We start from the raw sequence: 19,867 nt of genomic DNA on the forward strand, positions 1-19,867 counted from the left end.
GTCAGAGATTGAACTGCTGTTTATAGTTTTGGCCCGTTTTTGTTGCTGTTTTTGCTTTTTGTAACATGTAAATATAGACTTTTTCTATCATTTTACTAGTTATCATCCGAATTAGATTTTTTTTTTTTAATTCAGATTCTTTTGTGTGTAGCTAACTGATTTGCAGCGAGTTCAATTCTTCATTAAATGCACTCTTTTTTTTGTTGTTGTTGCGCCATTTAATCACAAGTAAAACAACCCGCTGGTTAACTGGTTAGTTTCTCCTCCAGCTTCCTGCTTCGTCGTCCTATCAGATGAAGCAGCGGCGGTGACGTCACCCCTGCGGCACGGACAGGGCTCGTCCTGCTGACACGAAAAACACACAAGTCGGTCTGCAGCTCGGACTGTCTGCGTCTGTGTGAAAACAGCTGGACACACCTGGACGACAACAACAACATGGGCAACGTGCAGGTGAGAGACTCAACTTCTGCTCTCAGTTCGTTTTAAACCACTGTTAGTTGGAGAAAGTTGGCTCTGGTGCAAGTTTGAATGAATTCTGTTCAGGACAAGCTTACTGAAGCATCACTGACAGGCAGAGTCCCACAAAGCACTCTAGCTGTGTTGTTTTCTAGATAAAATCAGGGCTTTCAGTGAGGATGTACCCACAGTCAGTAGAAGCAGAACTGGCGCAGTTGAGTTGATCAGAGGGGGTTGTGTCCTGCCAGGCCAGAAGAAGAGGAATTTGTCAGAAATCAGATCAATAAGGACGCATTGTGTTAAAGGAGGGTGGGCGAGGATAGAGGAGGCTGCTGCTGCTGCCTCATGACTCAGCGATCACCACTGGCTGCACCCTTTTCCTGCAGGAGACTGTGGCCTGCTGGAGTCTAACCACTAATCCTGTCAACAGCCTCACCCTCGTTCAGTCTGACCGGAGAATATTACTACTGAAGCTTTACAGTTGTAGTTTTTACATACAAAACATACATATATAATCAGAATTCTTACATCACTTCATTTCCAAATTGCTGCTTGAAGGTACACTTGATGTTCAATGTCTCTGTCTCTGTTCACTCTCCAGCCCACCATAGTCCCGTATGAGGACTTTGATGTTACAGCTGATATCAAAGCCATCCGACAAGCGTGTAAAGGTTTAGGTGAGTTAATGTCAGTAATTGTGTAACTTGTTGTCGTTCTCCATTCAGTCCTCTTGTGAAACTCCGCTGTCTTTAATTGCACGTTTTTAACAGATACACACATCATGTCCTAATTGTGGTGTAAACATTTGCAATATTTCATTATCATGCGTAACATTTTACTACTTCAGTATCACAGCCAGTACTGCTTCTTACATTCTGTTCTACAGCCTTATTTTAGCTCTCTTATTTCAGTTATGTATTATACTTATGTCTTATTGCTTCTCTGTTAGGCAATGCTTTTGTCATGTTATGCAGGTTTGTTCTCTGAGCAATAGCTGGCAAAAGAATTTCCTAATAAAGTTGTATCTCATCTTATCTTAACTGAACTTACCTTCTTATTTCAGCCTGTCTTAATGACCCTAACCTTAACTATGGAGTATGAAATGAATACCAGAGTCTCTGTGTTGTCTTCAACTCAGCTCAATTTAATGTAATGTAACTTAACTTAACTTGAACTTAACTTATATTCTTATTTCAGCCTGATCTTAGTGGTCCTCACACTAACTGTGGTGTATGAAATGAATGCAAAACTTAACTTTACTTAAAATAACCTAACTTATTTTCTTTTCTTATCTAATCCTATCTTATCTAAACTAAACCTAATTCAACTCGGCTCAATTTAACATAACATAACTTATCTTAACTTATCTTTACTTATCTTGTCTTGACTTAACTTCACTTCACTTATCTTAAAATTATTACTTATTTTCTTTTCTTAGCTAATTTGATCTTAGCTAAACTTAACTCAGTTCACCTCAGCTCACTTTAACTGAACTGAACTTAACTTATCTTATCTTCTTACTTCAGCCTGTCTTCACCCTAACTTTACCCCAACTGTGGAGTATGAAATGAATGCAAGAGTCTCTGTGTTGTCTTTGCTGTGTGATTGTGACTTAACTTTACTTAACATAACCTAACTTATTTTCTTTTCCTATCTAAACTTAACTCAGTTCAACTCAGCTCAGTTTAACTTAACTTGAACTTAACTTCTTATCTCATCTTATCTTATTTTATCTCATCTTATCTGAATGAAGAACAAGCATCAGAATTTGGCACTTTTTGATTATAAGGTGAAAGTTTGCTGACTGATAATAGTATTTAAGGCAATCTGTCAATTGGCATCTGTTATATATCAGCAGTTTTGGGTAATTAATATTGTGACAATCAGGTTGGTTTTATCTTTAAAGATTTAGATCTCCAGTTATTACGTAATGTTGCTGTGGTTTTTAAGATTTATTGACTAAATTTAAAAGATTCTTAATGTCTAAAGGTGTGTGTTTGCTGTTTGTTCTGCAGGTACGGATGAAGAGGCCATTACCCAGATCTTGGCCAGCCGTTCTGCAGCTCAGCGTGTGGAGATCAAGCAGGCCTACTTTGAAAAGTACGACGATGTAAGTATCTGCCTCGTTCTGATTTTCTACACTCTCACACAGAAAAGCACTGAGTTTGAATCCAGCGAGCTCCGTTTGTTGTCAGGAGTTGGAGGAGGTCCTGAAGAAGGAGCTGACGGGTAGTTTTGAGAACGCCATCATGGCCATGTTGGACCCTCCTCACGTTTACTTCGCCAAGGAGCTGAGGAAGGCCATGAAGGGGGCAGGAACCGACGAAGCCGTACTGGTGGAGATCTTGTGCACAGCTACTAATGAGGTCTGTCAGTTGGTGGAACCGTTGACTCGGTGTAGATCCAGTCTGCTTCTGTTTTTGTTCTTTGTTGGACTAAAAGCTGCAGAACTGAAGCTTGTGTTGTGAGATTTAAATCGACTTTGACTTCTGGGACAAATACACCTCATTACTATTGATTGACAATCAATCACAACAGCTTTAAGTAAGGACATGCACAAAAACACAGCTTGGTTATTGAATTAGTCAGGCTTTTGCAATAAAATCAATTGGCATCAGGATTTAAAAACAGCACTATCAATGCAGAGTGACACAGAAAGAGGTTTCAGGGCTTAAATATGGTGACTTCTGTAAAATATATGCTTTTATGCTTATTATAAGCATATATTATTGCCGGAGGAGATAAGGCTTGCAGAGTAAATAACTTCTTTTAAATCACTTCTTAAAACCCATTTTATAGACTTGCTTTTATGTGAAGTTTATTTAGTTTTAGTGTTTTATTCTGTATTATTATGTCCTGTTTATTGTAGATGGTCTCTTGTTTTGTTTTACTTGTAGCTGCCTGGTTCTTTGGTGTGATGTCATCTCTCTAATTATTTAATTCTCTAATTTTTTTTACATTTAATTTTAATCCTCAATCTTGTTCTTTAATTTTCAAACTGCCTAGTTCCCCTGTTTGATTTGCATGCTAATATAGTTAATTATTCATTGAATGTATTGTCATTTTTACTTTTCATTTTAATTGACTGCTCTGACTTGTCTCCAATATCTTGTTTGACTGTCTCTGTGTTGCATGTTTTAACTGTCAAAGCACTTTGTTAACGCTATTCTTAAGGGTGCTTTTTAAATACATTTAATATTATAAAGTTATTATTATTAGAATTCAGATTTGAGTTTCCTGCTGTGACAATTTAACAAAGCTCAGTCAAATGTTTATTAATTGTAACAAATTGCAAATAAATTGAGAAATCTCTATTTAAATAGAGCTTTAAAAAAATGCAACAAAATCCTGTAAATAATCACTTATAAATGCCTTTATAGAAACAATTTTTTTGATTTTGTTTTCAGAATATGTAACATATCAGACTGTTTCTCTGCTGTCAGATGTTCTGCAGACTGAAATTCATCTTCTTTGTTCCAACAGGACATCTTGAGCTACAAGGAGACCTACGTCCAGGGTGGGTTTTTTCTTCTCTGTTGAGTCGTACAAAGCAGCTCTGTTGTTCCTCGTTAAGCAGCACTTCGTTATTATATCATCGGGGTGCTGTAACTGTTGTTTTCTTCATGTTTTGGCCAGAAATATTCTGACTTTATCCATCTTGGGGTCATATTCCACTCATTCCACAATCTGTTGTTGCGCTGACTTCATCTCAGTTTGTGAGTTTGTGAGTCACCAGATGAGTTCTAACTTGTGGTTTTTTCAGTGCACGAGCGCGACCTGGAGGCAGATATTGAGGGCGATACCAGCGGAGATGTGAGGAACCTGCTCATATCGCTGCTGCAGGTAAAAACGCGACCAATGTTTCCAAGCAGGATGTTCACTGTTAGCTTTGCTTCTTGAATCTGTGAGAATGTATGTGAAGAATTCCTGCACTTCGCCTACTGGGACATTCGTCTCATTGTTTGGCCTCTGTGCCATCTGCAGCTCTTTCAGTGCCCACACCCTTTTGTTGCTTCCCCTCTCTTTTCCTTCCCCCAGTCAAAAAAAAAGGACAAACAGGGTGACTCATGTTACACAAAAAAGAGCTTCAATGGCCTCCAAATATTTCCTATTAATGTGCAACAGATGATTGTTACCTCGCTAAATGCTCGATATTATTCTTGTAATCCAAGCTCTTTGACCTTCCCTCTAAGTCTTTTCCCTCCTCATCCATCGCCTTAAACCCCTTTTCCCCTTTTTTTCCACCTCATATCTCTTCTATATCCCTGTTTTCCTACAGGCGGCCAGGGATGAAGGCTTTGAGGTGGACGAGGGTTTAGCCGAACAAGACGCTGTGTCTCTGTTTGAGGTACGTTCTCAGTAGAGGCCCTTGCTGGTAATTCCTTCAAGTTAAAGGCCACATTTAAGTTTCCAGTTTGGGTTACGCTGATGTTTGCTTTGTAATAAGATCGTAAATTTAGATGTTTGAGCATTAGATCCCAGGATAACATGGAAATCCCATAAATTCCCAAATGTGAGCTTGTTTTTAATGCTGTAATCTGGCTTATATTACAGGACAGGAATGTGTGATGTGTCTGGAAATTTTGCAGCTAAGGCATGAAGTTTCATGCTTGAAGTATCACAGCAACATTGTGTGAATATAAATAACAGACAAAGCATGCTTGTCTGCATATAATTCATTCATTTTCACACACAACAAAGAACAGACACTGACTTCAAAGAGGTCGGTTAGTTATTGAGTCCATCACTGCATCCACAACAGATGGAAATATTTCAGATTTGTGGTTTTAGTGAAGTGTTTTGACAACTACTGGATGGATTTCTCTTAAATCAGGCCAAAAACCTGCAAACTAGGACTGAGACAATGTCAGATTTTACATGAGTATTGTAGCCGAAGAATTCATGATAACAATCTTGTCAAAATATTTCTAGAAAATGTGATTAAAAAATTTCGTTGTTATGGTAACAAGATTTTCTGCAAACAGGACGGAACAATAGAATAGTGAAAGTTTGACAAAGAGATTCAAAGTTAAATTCTATTGAATTTAAAAACCAAAAACGAACCATATCTTGTGATACTTTTTCAGTGTGATACAGCAGACTACAATTTCCAGTTAAACGTACAAAATACCTTTATAAATGTTATCACGTGTGTTTTTAACATATCAATATCTTTTAAATATCACAGTTCTCATCAAAACACCCCCCCCAAACCCAATGTAATTAGCAGATGTTAGGATGCAATCACATGAAATTAAGACTGTGAATGTGGTAAATATTCTGCCTGTTAAGCATTAGCATGTTAAAGGAACAGGTTTCTTTGAAGTGTATGTATGAGGTACTGACGATGTCCCAGCAAAATAAAATAGAAAATCAATATTAGTTTAAGCATGTACTATATTTACAATGATTTCACTGCCTTTTTCTTGCCTTTCTGACATGGCATTGAAGTAGTTATATCGATTTATGCTCTCTTTAAAGCTACCAGACTGCATTGATAAAAACAATAATTTTACCTCACAGTAAACATAGAACTTGCTGGCCTACCAGTGCTTTGATTGATTACTTTTACTGGTGTTACTGTGTGAGTTTGGGGTTTTAACATCTTAGCTGGATCAGAATTGACATGTTAAAAGACCAAAATCACACAATAATGCAAATAAACTAACTGACTGAGGCAGATTTAGACCAGCAACTCTCATGTTCTGCTTTTCTCAATGGAGTCTGGTGGCTTTGGAGGGCATTATCCCTGTGGAAAGGGTTAACTGATGGCAGAATAAAGCACCAAAATCATCCTAGAGTACACTGATACTGAGGCTGATTGTTTTAGTATGCTGTCAATGTAAATAGGTTAGCATGCTGATGTTAGCATTTAGCTCAAACAATATGGCTGTAGTATCGTAGTGATTCTCGAATGCTCGTTATATAACATTACACTCACTGTGGTCCTAGATCTCAGCACTTAACTTAGACTCTTATCTGGACAGAAAATATCATCTAAACTGCATAAAACAGGAATTATTCTTTGACTAATGAATGCACCTCCTCCCTTGACTCACATCAACAGTTTACCTGTTCCAATCTGAGGAATCAAATCGGCAAGAGACGTTTAAAACTAATACAAATGCTCAGAAATGTTGGTGTATCGTTTCCTCTTCAGGCAGGAGAAGGCAGGTTTGGCACCGATGAGTCGACCTTCACCTACATCCTGACACACAGGAACTACCTGCAGCTTCAGGCCACCTTTAAGGCCTACGAGTCGGTACGTACTGAATTTAATCCTGCAACAAAACACTGCTTTGCTGCTTTTTTTTTCTTTTGTCATTTCAAATGCTTTTATTATTGAAGTTATCAGTCCTCATGTGTTTCCTGCAGCTTTCAGGAACAGACATTCTGGACACCATTGATGCTGAAGCCACAGGAACTCTGAAGGAGTGTTACATCACTCTGGGTGAGTAGGAACAAGATCATTTACATGTCATTTAAATATCAAATGTGCTGTCAGCTCTGTCAGTAACACCTGCTGTGTGATTTGAAGTGAGGTGTGCTAAGAACCCGCAGCTGTATTTCGCCCGACGCCTTAATGCTGCCATGAAGGGACTCGGCACCGACGAGGACACGCTCATTCGTGTTATCGTCGGCCGCTCTGAGGTGAGAGCGTAAACACGACCCAGTGTATCGTTATACAGGCAGGAAAATGAAGTTAACCCTCCTGCTGTCTTCATTTATGGGCACCAAAAAATATTGTTTCCTTGTCTGAAAAAATACAAAAATTCTGAAAAAAAATTCCCCAAATTCCTGAAAATTAGCAAAACCTTCAGAAAATTCCAATAATTCCTTAAAAGTTTCCCTGAAAAGTTTTATTTCAAAAAAATCCCTCAGATTTCGCAAGGAAATTCTTGTAAATATTTTCCAAAAAAATTAGAAAAATCTTCCAAAAAAAAATCCTAAAAATATCTAAAGTGATTACATATATATCAGTAAAATGTCTAATATTTTCTTTAAGAACATTCACAAAAAAAAAATCAACCAAAATCCAGCAAATTTCGGTTGATTTTTTTTGTGAATGTTCTTGAAACATTTTTTTCCACCGAAAAATGTTGAAAAATTTCCCCAAAATGTTGAGCATTTGGACATCAGAAGTTTCACTGTGAATATATATATTTTTTCCACATTTTCAAACTTTAAAATGGGTAAATTTTGACCCGCAGGACAACAGGAGGGTTAAAGAGCTTAAAATGTACTTTGAAGTACAGTGGTCCCTCACCATATCGCGGTTCACTTTTCACCTTCTTTCTGTATCACAGTTTCTTAAATTGTATTTATATCACAGATTTTTCCACTATATTGCAGGTTTTGCGATATGTAGGTATTTTTATATACTTATTATTTTAATTATTTTGTGGTAAAATAAGCATTTTCTAGTCTAAAAAACTGAAAACAATATGAAAATTATAAAAACTAATAATTAAACGTAACCTCCGCCATGGACGAGGGACTGCTGTATGTAGTATTCAACATAAAGGACAGGATTTAATGTTGATACCATGTTGTGTTATGAACCTGCAGATCGACCTGGAGACGGTGAAGGACATGTACCTGGAGAAGTACGATGTCACTCTGAAGGACGCTCTGGATTCTGAGTGTGGCGGAGACTTTAAACGCCTCCTCATTGAGATCCTGCACTAAAACCTTCCTCCTGTTCTGGCCTTATTTAACCATGACATTACATGACACACTCTCCTTCCTCTGCACTCATCCTTCCAGTTTCACTTATTCACTCTGGGGAATCTCTCTATCTGTCGTCCTACTTACATCACTTTCCTTCTTTCTCACTTGGAGACACTCGGTTCTCTTTGCAGCGCGGACCAAAAATCTATTCAATATTATACCGTTCCGTGTTTGACACATGGCAAGCTTGCATTTATAGTCTTTGAATACACCTTTTGGCCAAGAACATTATCTGAGTGGAACCTCCTTACAGTTATAGTCCAATATACAGTGAAGGTGCATCTTTCTGAAACTTATATGGAACTTGAGCAGTTCAGCATCATGCTCACATATTTATCCAAACAGACAATATTAGTGTTTTATTCTCAATCAGGAGCTTTATAGGTTATTTCAGTTGCAATCCATCAGTTCAAGTTTAACCCAAAGCTGTCCACATTAAAAATTTCTACAGTATAACATCTACAGCTTCATATCATTTATCACTTTCTGCCATCTTCATTGACTTCACAACTATTTGCCTCAAAAGATGCCTTTCATGAACATAAAGCGATGCAATTTACTTTGTGCTGCAACACTTAAGTGCCGATTTATCACGCTCCTATCTGAATACATTAGTAAATGTATTCTATCTGATAGTATTATTACCCTCATGTCAAAGGCCTGGATGCTTTAAGGATACACTACTAGCATTTTGTAGTCACATCCCTGAACACTAAATGGGATTTTTTAACTCTTCTTTTTTTCACTCACAGCCCACAAGCTGCCTTGTTCTCACATTTGTACACACATTTACAAGACAATTGCCTTTTTCCCTTTTTGTCATTCAGTGACTAAATTTTCTGCCAAAAAAACAACTATGGTTAGATGATAATCAAGATATGAATCTTACACTGTAACCCTCTGAAGTGCATTCATTGATAATAGCCACACTGTCTGTAGTCGGGGATGTAACTGTGTCTTAACTAATGTTATTTAAAACTGACAGTAATTTAAAGTATAAAAATATACAGTTATATTATCCATAAGTAGCAAAACAGTAAATTATTTAGAAGAAGTGTTACAGCATTTAAAACGTGCTATGTATGACGTGATAATAAATTAATGTCACCAAAATTCATTCAGATTGTGTTTATTTCCTGCAGAGGGCAGCATTGCACCACTTGTTTGTGCTGGTTTTTAGTTAAAATGACATTTGTGGAAAGGGGGGTGAAATCAGTGATAATATGTTTACCCAGAACATAATAATGAACTTTAACAAACTGTGTAGTGCATTAATTATTTTAGTTATTTGCTCAAATGGTAAATGTGAAGATTTTCTTGGTTAACATTTTAGGGGTCAATATATAATTCTGGGACTTTTTGTATCATAGTTGACATTTTTGCTGTTTTCAGGCCTAAAATCAACATGGCCGTCTATAACCAAACACCACATGGCATTTTTACACAAAGATTATTCTAAAATATTTGTCTTAGACAAGGCAAAACATCAAGCTGCACTACAACACAATAAAACAAAACACATATTATTTAAAATACATAATAAATACATGACATATAATAAATAAGATATGTTAATATAAGAACAAAATTAAAATACACACATTCCCCATACATACGTGTCGCACATCCCCAGTTACCTCCCTTTGGTAGCTGCACCTAGTCGGTCATTAATGAGCTTGACTGAGACAGAAAAAAGAACACAATCAAGAATAATAATTGAATAAGCTCATTTTATTATTGTTTGGCTAATTAGAAGGTGGTTGTTATTAAATTCGTACTGTTATTTACATTTTGGTGATACCCAGTCATTTTTTATTGATAAGTGATTGTTTCCATAATAAATAATTATGAAACTTGTCAAGTTACTTTTTTTTTTTACTTTTAATAAAGATTTATGCAAGATATATCCCATGGACTTCAAAAGCCCCTCAGTTATATATTGACCCTTGTACTGTTTGTGTTGTTGGTCTATTATCCAAAGCTATGCAAAATGTTGCATCTACAGCATTTCCTCCCAAAACATGTTGACTCAATCCAGAGCTCAGAAACTGTGGGGCGCCTCTGAATGAGTTAAAAGTGGATAGTGGGGAAGAAAAGTTCAAAACAAGCGAGAACTGCTTCCAGATGCACTGAAACACACGATTTCTCACTTTCTTTCCCTCGCTTTAGTTTCTTTCTCACAATTTTTCCTAATGGCTTCTTCTTCTTCTTCTTCTTGAATTCCTCTTTCTGTCTCCAGCCTTCATGTTATGGGTGTTTCAGTATGGAGGTCACAGTTTAGTGTGCACCTGCTTTCTGCACATTCTTGCTACCTGTATATGTGCAGTCTGTTCACCACATGTAGCCCAGCTCACCGTCCACCTCATGCTACGCTCAGAGTCTGGCAGCTCGTCTTTCTCTCTCCGGCTGGGAGGTTTGTGCAAGACATGTGACGATAATGGAAGACAAAGGTGGAGGTTCAGGTTCCAAACGTGCAGATATGGACACAGGTTTGATATATGCGACTATTTAGAGAAACATTTGTCTCAACATCCCAGATTGTACTTTTGGAGAGAAAGCAATTGTAACATTTACATTTACAAGTAAGGGGCTGTTAGTACGTTATTGGTCGTGAACCTTTGGTTTAAAACAAGTAACTGAGTATTCATTAGAAGCCAACTGAAACTCTTTGTAGTTTTCAGTTCTAACTGAAGGGTTTATTCATTCTTACCCCCAACCAACACAACTCAGTGCTCAGTAATGACAATGGACACTAAAATGTTCCCATTCGGGACAGATTCTTTGAGATAGGAGTGGAGGAAACAGGTGAGGGGATCTACAACACTACTTTTCAATTACTTGTAATGCAGCCCTGAGGTCTCTTTCATCATCTTTCACACAGAGTCATGTTCTCTAACATTTCCACTTACTCATTTTCATTGTGTAGATTTAATAAACACAAAAGTGGAACTTTACATACAATATGAAAATGGAATAAGAAAATTTTAAAGACTGTTTTATACTCTCCAAAACAAGTCAGACTCCCCTCTCTTCAGCAAAAACAAGAAATACATACCCTTCCCCTTCTGCTGACACTCCCTAAGTAAATGTAATGCAAGCAAGACAAAAAGGATTGCAATGCTTTTCTCTCATACATTAAGTGTAATTATTTAGTTTTATGACATAGAATACCAAAACAAATTCTGAATAGAATAGAATAGAATAGAATAGAATAGAATAGAACAGAACAGAATAGAATAGAATAGAAATACTTTATTGATCCTTAAGGGGAAATTCTGTTGGTACAGTAGCAAGTAGAAAGAGTTTAAATTTAAAATATAAATATACTAAGATACAAAATACATAAGAAACTGTAAAATATACTATGAATTAAAAATACACTAAATTGACAAATGTATCATAAAGTGTGTGAGAGTAAAAGTATAATTGAATATTTATTATATGCTCAGTTGACAGACTCGCCCTTGTTTTCTTCTCCATCTGTACTCCATTAGTGCTAATATTGTCGGCCAGCCGGCTGTGCCAGGCGAGTCTCTGACCTTTTTCCATCAACATTTATCTTCCTCTGACCACCGTAAACGTAACTCATCCAGCCAGTCACCCATCAGCCAGGAGGTGGTTTCAATTTGTCTCGAGACATGCTTTCTTTCTGTTAAGTTCACTAACTCACGTCTGGTTATTGTCTTTGTTTTCCCGTCCAGGATTGTGACAAAGGTTGAGCACACTCTCTAGGATTGGCTCATGAACTGTGCTGCACATCTGGGCGAGGAACCTTGAACAAGAGCAAATTAGAAGACCCCGAGACCCAAACCTCCATATTAATGGCACTAATCTGCAAAGAGTCGTGATTTATTGAATAATCTACAGCATACGCTAACCTGGAGGTCATGACTTCAAAGAGTCAAATAATAACATCAAGTGGTCTACCAGTTTTCATAGAACATATGCCCGGAATCGTAATGTGCTTTTTGATCTCGTGCCAAAGCAGCGCAGCTCTCTGGAGCTGAGGGTCGCTGGTGGAAGTGAGTAGGAAGGCCGATAGGAGGTTAACTACCCAGCTAATATAATTTCAACTGTTTAAATTCATGATAAAGGACCTCTATTCTTTGATGTGTAATAGGAAACACCTGGCAGCTCCAACCACAAGTCTCCACATCTCCGACTGAGGCCTGTAAGGAAGGGCTCATAAGATTAGTACAATAAGATGATCAGTTTCTAATGTCGTCTGCGAGAGGTTTGGGATGAAAAATGCTCTGCACAAAGAAGAACTGCGTCAATGCTAATATCAAAAACATGGTGTCAAAATGTTTTATATTCTGTCATATTGTATGTTGTGATTGTGATCCTCATGTGTCATAAGTGAAAAGAAAAGGGAGCAAAAGTTTTCTGAAATACAGTTATGGACTGGCTGTAGATGCCTAGCTAGGCTACTTCTGTTAGCACAGTTAGCAGCTGCTAGCTCTGTATCATGCTAAAAGATGCTAATAAAACACTGTAATAATGGTAATAGCAACAACACAATTAGATAAGGGTTCAAAAGACAGCGAACTGAATTACTTTCAATGTAATATCTCTGTGTTTATTTGCTAACATAAGCTAGCTGTTAGCCACCGTTAGCTACAGCAGACCAAGTAAGACTGTAGAGGCAAAACCTTAGTGTACTAAAACTAGCAAGAATGTGTGTTATCACGTGAAAATTCAAGTTTTTACTTCTAAAAGAAACATTTTTACATCCTCTTCAGACAATACACAGCCTTATTTGAATTTGTGCCATCCACTTCACACTATGCAGAGTCCTCAAACAGAGGCTGCAGCAAAAACAATTCCAGTAAAATAAATGTAATTTTATTGGATTTAGTAGAAAACATCAAATATACACTTTATTACAGTTTACTTTGGGTTAACAGTAACTATACTCTAAGGTGTTATTATTTAAAATAGCAGTTTAATTCCTATGGGGCTTTAGTGACTCTCTTTTAAGTCCATAATATGCACAAAGTGGTCCTTAAACAAGGCATGCAGTAGATATCCACATCAGAAAATGGCGGCTAACGTGAAACACATGCTCTTAAAAAACGTACTCCTGAATGAAAACCAGCGCCAGCAGAAAATGCTGTAGTCACAACTGGAATGATGTGAAAGTCCTTTGGCGTCAACAGAGTAACTGAATTACATAAATACAAGGCAGACACATGAGAAGCATGAAAAAGCAGAACACTGAACATGAGAAATTATCATGTGAATACAGTTGCTGAGACCCATCATTCATAGATATCATGACATTGTACTAATAGATGCACTATATAAATATGGTTTATGCATACTGTTACATTTTTAAATACTTCAAAGGTCATATTTGAGCTGTTTTAAAAACACAAAATAATTCTTGAGCAAGTCTAGTTTACCTCATGCTACTTACTACAAATCAAGCAGCTTAAAGAGTTAGATCAAGGTTTGGGAAATATGGTTATTGAGTATGTAGCCCAGAGTTAAACGAGAAGATTGACAGCACATCAAGTTCTAGTTTGGAGAAAGTTAGCCTAGTTTAGCACAAAGACTGGAAGCAGGGGGAACCATCTATCCTGCATAAAATCACAAATTATTGTCTTCCACTTTGCTTTTAGTGCAGCTAAAACAAACACTTCAAAAAAAAAAACAAACAATCCCATCAAACAGTAAAACTCCTGACAGGCGACGTGAATAATTTTTATTTGAAAGCAATGTTCTGCCGGGAAACCTGAGATCCTGACATTCATGTAGACGTTACGTTGACATTAGCTTGACTCATTGGATGTAGGTATAAGACATATTTTCTTTGTACATTTCACATGGCTTTCTCCTCCTTTCACTGCAATACCTTTATAAAAATTCTATTCATTACAGGACGGGAAATTTTGGATTGTGCAATATTGGGGGATGTGCTTCTTTGTTCAGTGAATTCAGCTATTGTAATGACAGTGCTCACCTTCCTGCCTGCAAACATTCCACCAAAACAATATCTCCATCACTATTTTGCACAGACACCATCGCTACATCCTGGACTTAACACCGCCAGGACTATTAGGACGCCTGACCCACAGAGGTCCCACTGGACAACCCACAGAACTCGGTGCACTGCCTATGTCCCCATGCCTCACACCATGGGACACCCACTGAGGTCCAGTTTCCATTCCTTAAAAGGTCAGAGCACTAAGGACACCTACACAGTATGAGGCAAATGGTTTTAATGATGTGGCTGATTGGTGTATGTCTTCATTACTGAGTTTTTAAGGTGTTAACAGATGTATTTTGATGCATATAGTCAGAGTCAGGACAGCTGATTCCCACTTCTCCAGTCTGAGCTAAAAGGCTGCTGATTAAAATTGAAATTCAAAAAGACGTGAATGATCTATGAGCATAAGTTGTAAAAAGTCTCTAAACTATTCCTTAAAAGACACGCCAATGAATCTAGTCCAACCGGCAAAAGGATAAGTATTTGGAACCTTTCAGCCATATAAAAAAAAAAACAATGTAGCAAAGTTTGGCCTGCTGTAATTATGCTGCCACCCAGAGGACGGACACCCCACTTCCTGTTTGGTGGCTGATCTGGTTGACTCGTCCACGCACACAGTCCAGCGTGAAGAAAACCGCTGTGCCGTTGTGAACCTGGAAGGACGCCCGCAGACTTACACTGGCCCACTGGCTGCCCTCAGGCATCTGGCCAGCCACCTGCTGGGCCAGAGGGACGGGCCGCTGACCCGCGACCTCGCGACCTCCTCCTGACCCCTCTGAATCACTTCGCCTGAGCAGAGTCACTTTGACCAAATTGCAGGAGTGGATGAGTTTGATGTCCAGAGCCACACTGGCTGTGCCGCTCTCCCTGAAGACAAAATCTCGTTTCTGATCTGCAGATCCCTTCGCCAGCATCCCCATCTGGGACACATGGGGGCTAGTCTGGTGGAAGAACAGCGGCTTGTTGCGAACTGCTCCTGAGGGAAGACCTGTGTGGGCCACACTGGCAGACAGAGAGGAAGAAATGGCAGCAGGAACCCAAACCAAACTGAGAATGCTGATGCCTGTCTCGTCACCAAAGAAGCGCACGTTGCACTGAGCAGGAGAGATTATCTCAAAGCCCAGTGTGTCTCCGGGGTCAACTGAAGCTGCTCCAGACAGAGATATGGAAGTGTCCCGGTAGTGGACCCCTGATTTGAAGGCACGGAACAGCTCCATGTTGCTTCCATTGTGGTTGAGATATGCCAAAACCTGGACTCCCTCACTCACACATGCCTGGCCCATCGAGTACAACGCCTGCTGGAATACAAAACGCATTGTGCCACTTTCTGCGAAGCGGATCCCACGGCCGTCATGAGTCAGTCCCACTACGTAGGGATCGGAGGTGGAGGTGGTGCGGAAGACTGGGCGATAGTTTGTGTGGTAATGTGCAGAGACCGTGGCCTGTGCTGTCATGGCAACAGCCCCGGTGTCATGAGAGAGCCAGAGGAGGCTGAGCGTAGCTGCAGAAGGGTCGTACAGCTGCAGACCCTCACTGCTTTGGTTGCAGTGGTGGCTGGCACTCCGCAGGAAGAGGGACATGATGTGACCGGGGGCGACTTCTGCCACACCGCTGACAGTGACACTTTGGAGTGACCTTCCCTCCCGCTGCTCCACCCGAACACCGCTGAGGTCGCGACCCTCGGATCCGTCGGTGTTGTTCATCCGCAGACACACCTGGATAAAGCTGCGGCAGCCGTGGCTCACCGAAAGATTCTCATCCAACCAGACCAGACCGTGCTGCCTTAGTACCAGGTGGCCATTCTCAGCGGTCACCAGACCTACATCGCCTCGTCCCTGGATGTGAAGCTGCACGCTGGGAAAGGCGTGAGCCAAAATATGGCCTTTTGCCCCCAGCAGGCTTGCATCTCCAGCCCAAGACATAGAGAGCGGGCTGTCGCCAGCAGCAGGGCCGGAACAGATGGTGTCTGTGGTGAAGGTACAAGGTGAAGTCACAGGTTCTCCATCACATTCATTGCAGGCCTGGCACTCGTCCATGTCTGAGTTGTAGAAATATCCGTGGCCGCACATTCCTGAGTTGGCGTCTCGCTCTGTCATGCCCTGGCACCTGAATCCACCTGGTGATTGCACAGTAGAGGAAAACAAGGTTTCAACAAAGCTTAGAAAGGCTAAATATGCCATTGTTTCTATAATATAACTAATAAATCAGCTGTCCAGCAAGTCAGGAGGAGGGAAAATATGAAAATTCATTCCACAACAACAGGACCATAAGAGGTATTCAAACATGCTCAAAATCCTCCCACAATGTATTGATATTCCACCTGCTAGCTTTGCTTAAGGCAATGCAATACAATAGGAGACATTATTGTAAATATTAAACATAAATATTTTAGACTGGCAAGAATTGAGTTGGCTTCCTGCCCAATATTGACTCTATGGTGACATCTTTTCATGACAACACTGTTGAGTGTAAATGTCACAGTACTTCGTTGTACCTGGAGTATTGAGACACTTCTGTTGATCTCCACACAGATCAGCTATTTCAAGGCATTCATCCCTGTCCTGTAATGACCAGTGAGACAATACAATGAGAAGTTAGTGCACCAGCAGCCTGCTTATTTCCAAGGTGAAGGTTTTGTAAAGCGTAACTGTTTGCTTTAATGTATGTGGTAACAGAAAAACAAATAATAATGGTAACCTGGCAAATCCTGTCTGCATGGACTGAACACTGGGCGACCAGGAAGAAACCGGGTGGACAGATGGTGCATTTCTCACAGCGGGGATGGCCGCTGCTGAAGCCACAGTACTCCTCCGGTCCACAGCTGCCACAAGTCAGCAGAGACCGACCCACCTGGCATCAAACATGATGCTAGTTACAGATTAACTGAGCAATAGTGCTGGTAGTGGCAGTAGTTAACCAAAACATATGTCATATATTGCAAATATCATGCTTTGCTGTCTGATTCAGTGACATACAAATTAGTTGGGCCTCTGGTATTATAGTGACTGTTGGATTCTAGTTTTTTCTACACTTTATTTTGAAATCTGTACACTTGATTCCTGATTCAGTTTGCAGCTCACCTCCATGATGCTGGCCTCCATGTCCACTTTGTGCAAAGACAGAGCCTGCTGTGCTTGGTGGGCTCTAACCTGCCCACTCAGAGTTTCCATGTGACTGTCTAGCTCCCCCTGGAGGTTCTGGAAAGATGTTTGTTTGATGCTGTCCATCAGTATGTTGTACTGGGCTTTTACCTGGAAGCAGAAAAATAACTTTTCACCTCAAGTGTGATAACAGTGGTGATAATAATCATGACTTATGATATGAATGCACAAATTTGGCCACGAAATGTGTGATTAATCAGTGTGTAAGTGCTCACATTTCATCTCAGCTGTGGTGCCAAACATTTTCCGCCTCTGATCCACATATGGAACTGATCTTATGTAAGGAGGTCAGCAGTGAGCACAATAAAACTTGTGTAGATTGGGTGTTTTCCACCCCCTCATCTAAATAATGTTTCTCGAGTCTCCACCCAATAACAAAACCACCACCTATTAACATCTCCCTCACCATCAGTCACAGCAGCCTTACTTGCTCCATCTGCTCAAACATCCTCCTCTGCTGATCCAGAATGTCTCTCTGCTGGTTCACCAGCGTCCCCTGCTGCTCACTGAGGAGCCTCTGCAGCTCCTTCACCTCGTGCTGTTGGCCCCTGAGGGCCTCAACCAGCCTCTCCTGGCTCTTAGACAGTTGCAGCTGCAGCACAAGAGCATCTTCTGAGGGAACCTCATTGGTCCCTGAGGCAAAGCAGGAAAACTATTATATAGCATCTGAAATGATTATCATTTACTCACTTTTCTAATCAATCACTGGCAGGCTGATACTGACCTGGTTTCATGTCACATGTCAGCTGTATAAAAGCTCCACGTTCAGACCCAAAGTCTGGCAGCTCGTCCAGAAACTGTGCCGCTCTGTCCGTCACACGAACAGGTGAGGAGTGTCCTCTCCCGTCGTCTCCTCCACTGCAGCCGTCTCCAATGCAAGGCTTGTGCTTCTGGCGCATCAGAGGGGGAAGTTTACATCCGATCCCTTTGCACTCCCGGGCTGCACTGTCATCACTCGTGGGGCGATGAGACACTGAGGTCGGACAGGTCCCACCGGCGCAGCCAGGGTGAAACACCTCCGCCGTGATGGTCCTCGGGTTGGTCCTCCTGTTGCTATCCACGCCGTGCTGAGGCTGGACGATGGTGTACGGTGCTGCCTGCCCGATTTGGACTCGCTGCTGTGTGACAGGAGCATCCCGTGGGTAATTCGAATAAAACTGTACTTGATTGGACGGTACAGAGTGCGGTAACTGCAGTCGGGGCGCGGACGTCTCCGTGCGCCTCTGGCAGTGCGCTCCGACGCACTGTGTGCTCCAGTCCTGGCCGGGGAAGCAGCGAGGGCCCCGGCAGATTTCAGATACGCTCTCCGTGCCGAGCAAAGTTGTAGCAAAGAGTAAAAATATCATAGAAGTGCGTGCCATGTTGCAATCTTGAAGAGTAAAAAGTTAAACGAGCCACGTGTGAATGGTGGCCCCTTTTGCGCATCAATCCTTCAGTGCTGTGGATCCTGTCTGATCATCTCTTCAAGAAAAAAACGTCATATTAATAGCTGCTCATACCTGTGACTGCCAGTTGAACTTGAACAAGTGGCTGCACAGTCAATCAGCCTGTCTCCATTGCGCGCACCGCGGTTTCTGCCCCCTTTGCCCCTACTGGAGATAACTCCGTCTAGCCCACATGTGGCGCTCGCTGTTCCTAATTGGCAACAGGTTTTGCTCTTAGTCTTAAATTAACCCGTAGCTTTCCCGGACATACCACAAGACTCACTCCATTCCTACTGAGGCAGTGCATGTGGGAGATATCTGGACTCTTCTGGTGTTATTTTCATTCTCACTCTCGAAAAAAAATCATTCATAAACAGTTTTGCATGCTAACAGTAGTTAGCAAAACTTTGTGGCAGCGTCCACATGCTTCTCTGGAATCTCAGAGCTTCAGTTTATAGAGTTTTTCACATGGAACTATTTTCCCATGCAAAGGGCAGCTCTCTCCATCTCTTTCTAGCTTTCTTTCTCTTCCTTTTGCAGTTCATCTTGATGACAGGATTAGCCCTGTGGCTTTTTAACAAGCCCTGTCGGAATTAAAAACTCTGCTTTTAAATGGCATCCAAGCTTTGATATGTTCTGTTGCACTGGATTATGGTGCTGTGGTATGACTTTTAAAACACAACTGTAAAGCTGAAGCCTAAACTGCTTCTCCTGTAAAATGTAAACTTTATTACAGTTAATTGCCACTCTCATTTCCCTTCCGTGACCCCACATGGCTTTGATTAGCGCTTTAACCCACATTAGAAACACTTTAAAAAGTTCTTCTCTTCTCATTTTCACAGTAAAATGTCCCTCGCTCTCTCATTCAAACGCTCACTCGCATTGAGTGCATGTAAGCCGCTGCGTCAACGCTCCATCTCTCAGCATTTGTTAGTTATAAGTCATTCAGAGGTGCTTATAAACAACCACATGGTGAATGAAGTGAGTCGAAAATTTAGACTTTCTTAAAAGACCGCTGAAGGGCTAAAAGTGCAACAAACAGACACACAGCAGGTGGTGTCAGAAGTGGCTTTGGATATAATTTACTGACTTAAGCTAAAGTG

At 40.5% G+C, this 19,867-nt stretch overlaps 2 protein-coding genes across 2 annotated transcripts; one reads left to right on the forward strand and one right to left on the reverse strand.

Annotated features, from left to right (window-relative positions):
* Window positions 1–293: 293 nt before the first annotated feature.
* On the forward strand, window positions 294–9,304 carry anxa13l (annexin A13, like). Its single transcript, XM_023298236.3, has 11 exons — window positions 294–450; window positions 1,058–1,133; window positions 2,472–2,566; window positions 2,652–2,822; window positions 3,940–3,973; window positions 4,220–4,299; window positions 4,736–4,804; window positions 6,617–6,718; window positions 6,832–6,907; window positions 6,995–7,107; window positions 8,026–9,304. The coding sequence occupies exons 1-11, from the start codon at window positions 436–438 to the stop codon at window positions 8,143–8,145; spliced, it is 951 nt and encodes a 316-aa protein (XP_023154004.2). The 5' UTR covers window positions 294–435; the 3' UTR covers window positions 8,146–9,304.
* Window positions 9,305–13,016: 3,712 nt separating this feature from the next.
* si:ch211-252f13.5 (uncharacterized) lies at window positions 13,017–19,023 on the reverse strand. The gene is made up of 6 exons (XM_023298251.3): window positions 18,065–19,023; window positions 17,768–17,973; window positions 17,260–17,430; window positions 16,877–17,029; window positions 16,674–16,740; window positions 13,017–16,295 (listed from the first exon to the last, which is right to left on the reverse strand). Exons 1-6 carry the CDS (start codon window positions 18,699–18,701, stop codon window positions 14,722–14,724), a joined length of 2,808 nt encoding a protein of 935 aa, XP_023154019.2. The 5' UTR covers window positions 18,702–19,023; the 3' UTR covers window positions 13,017–14,721.
* Window positions 19,024–19,867: the final 844 nt, after the last annotated feature.

The sequence above is a fragment of the Amphiprion ocellaris genome, chromosome 10 (genome assembly GCF_022539595.1).
Source record: "Amphiprion ocellaris isolate individual 3 ecotype Okinawa chromosome 10, ASM2253959v1, whole genome shotgun sequence".
NCBI lineage: Eukaryota > Metazoa > Chordata > Actinopteri > Pomacentridae > Amphiprion > Amphiprion ocellaris.

Coding starts and splice junctions, on each gene's coding strand:
- anxa13l (XM_023298236.3), top strand. Junction 2,823..3,939: donor TGTGCACAGCTACTAATGAG/GTCTGTCAGTTG, acceptor TTGTTCCAACAG/GACATCTTGAGCTACAAGGA. Junction 6,719..6,831: donor CCTTTAAGGCCTACGAGTCG/GTACGTACTGAA, acceptor TGTTTCCTGCAG/CTTTCAGGAACAGACATTCT.
- si:ch211-252f13.5 (XM_023298251.3), bottom strand. CDS start 18,701: ATGGCACGCACTTCTATGATATTTTTACTCTTTGCTACAACTTTGCTC. Junction 17,030..17,259: donor TGGAGGCCAGCATCATGGAG/GTGAGCTGCAAA, acceptor GTTTGATGCCAG/GTGGGTCGGTCTCTGCTGAC. Junction 16,296..16,673: donor GAAGTGTCTCAATACTCCAG/GTACAACGAAGT, acceptor TGCAATCACCAG/GTGGATTCAGGTGCCAGGGC.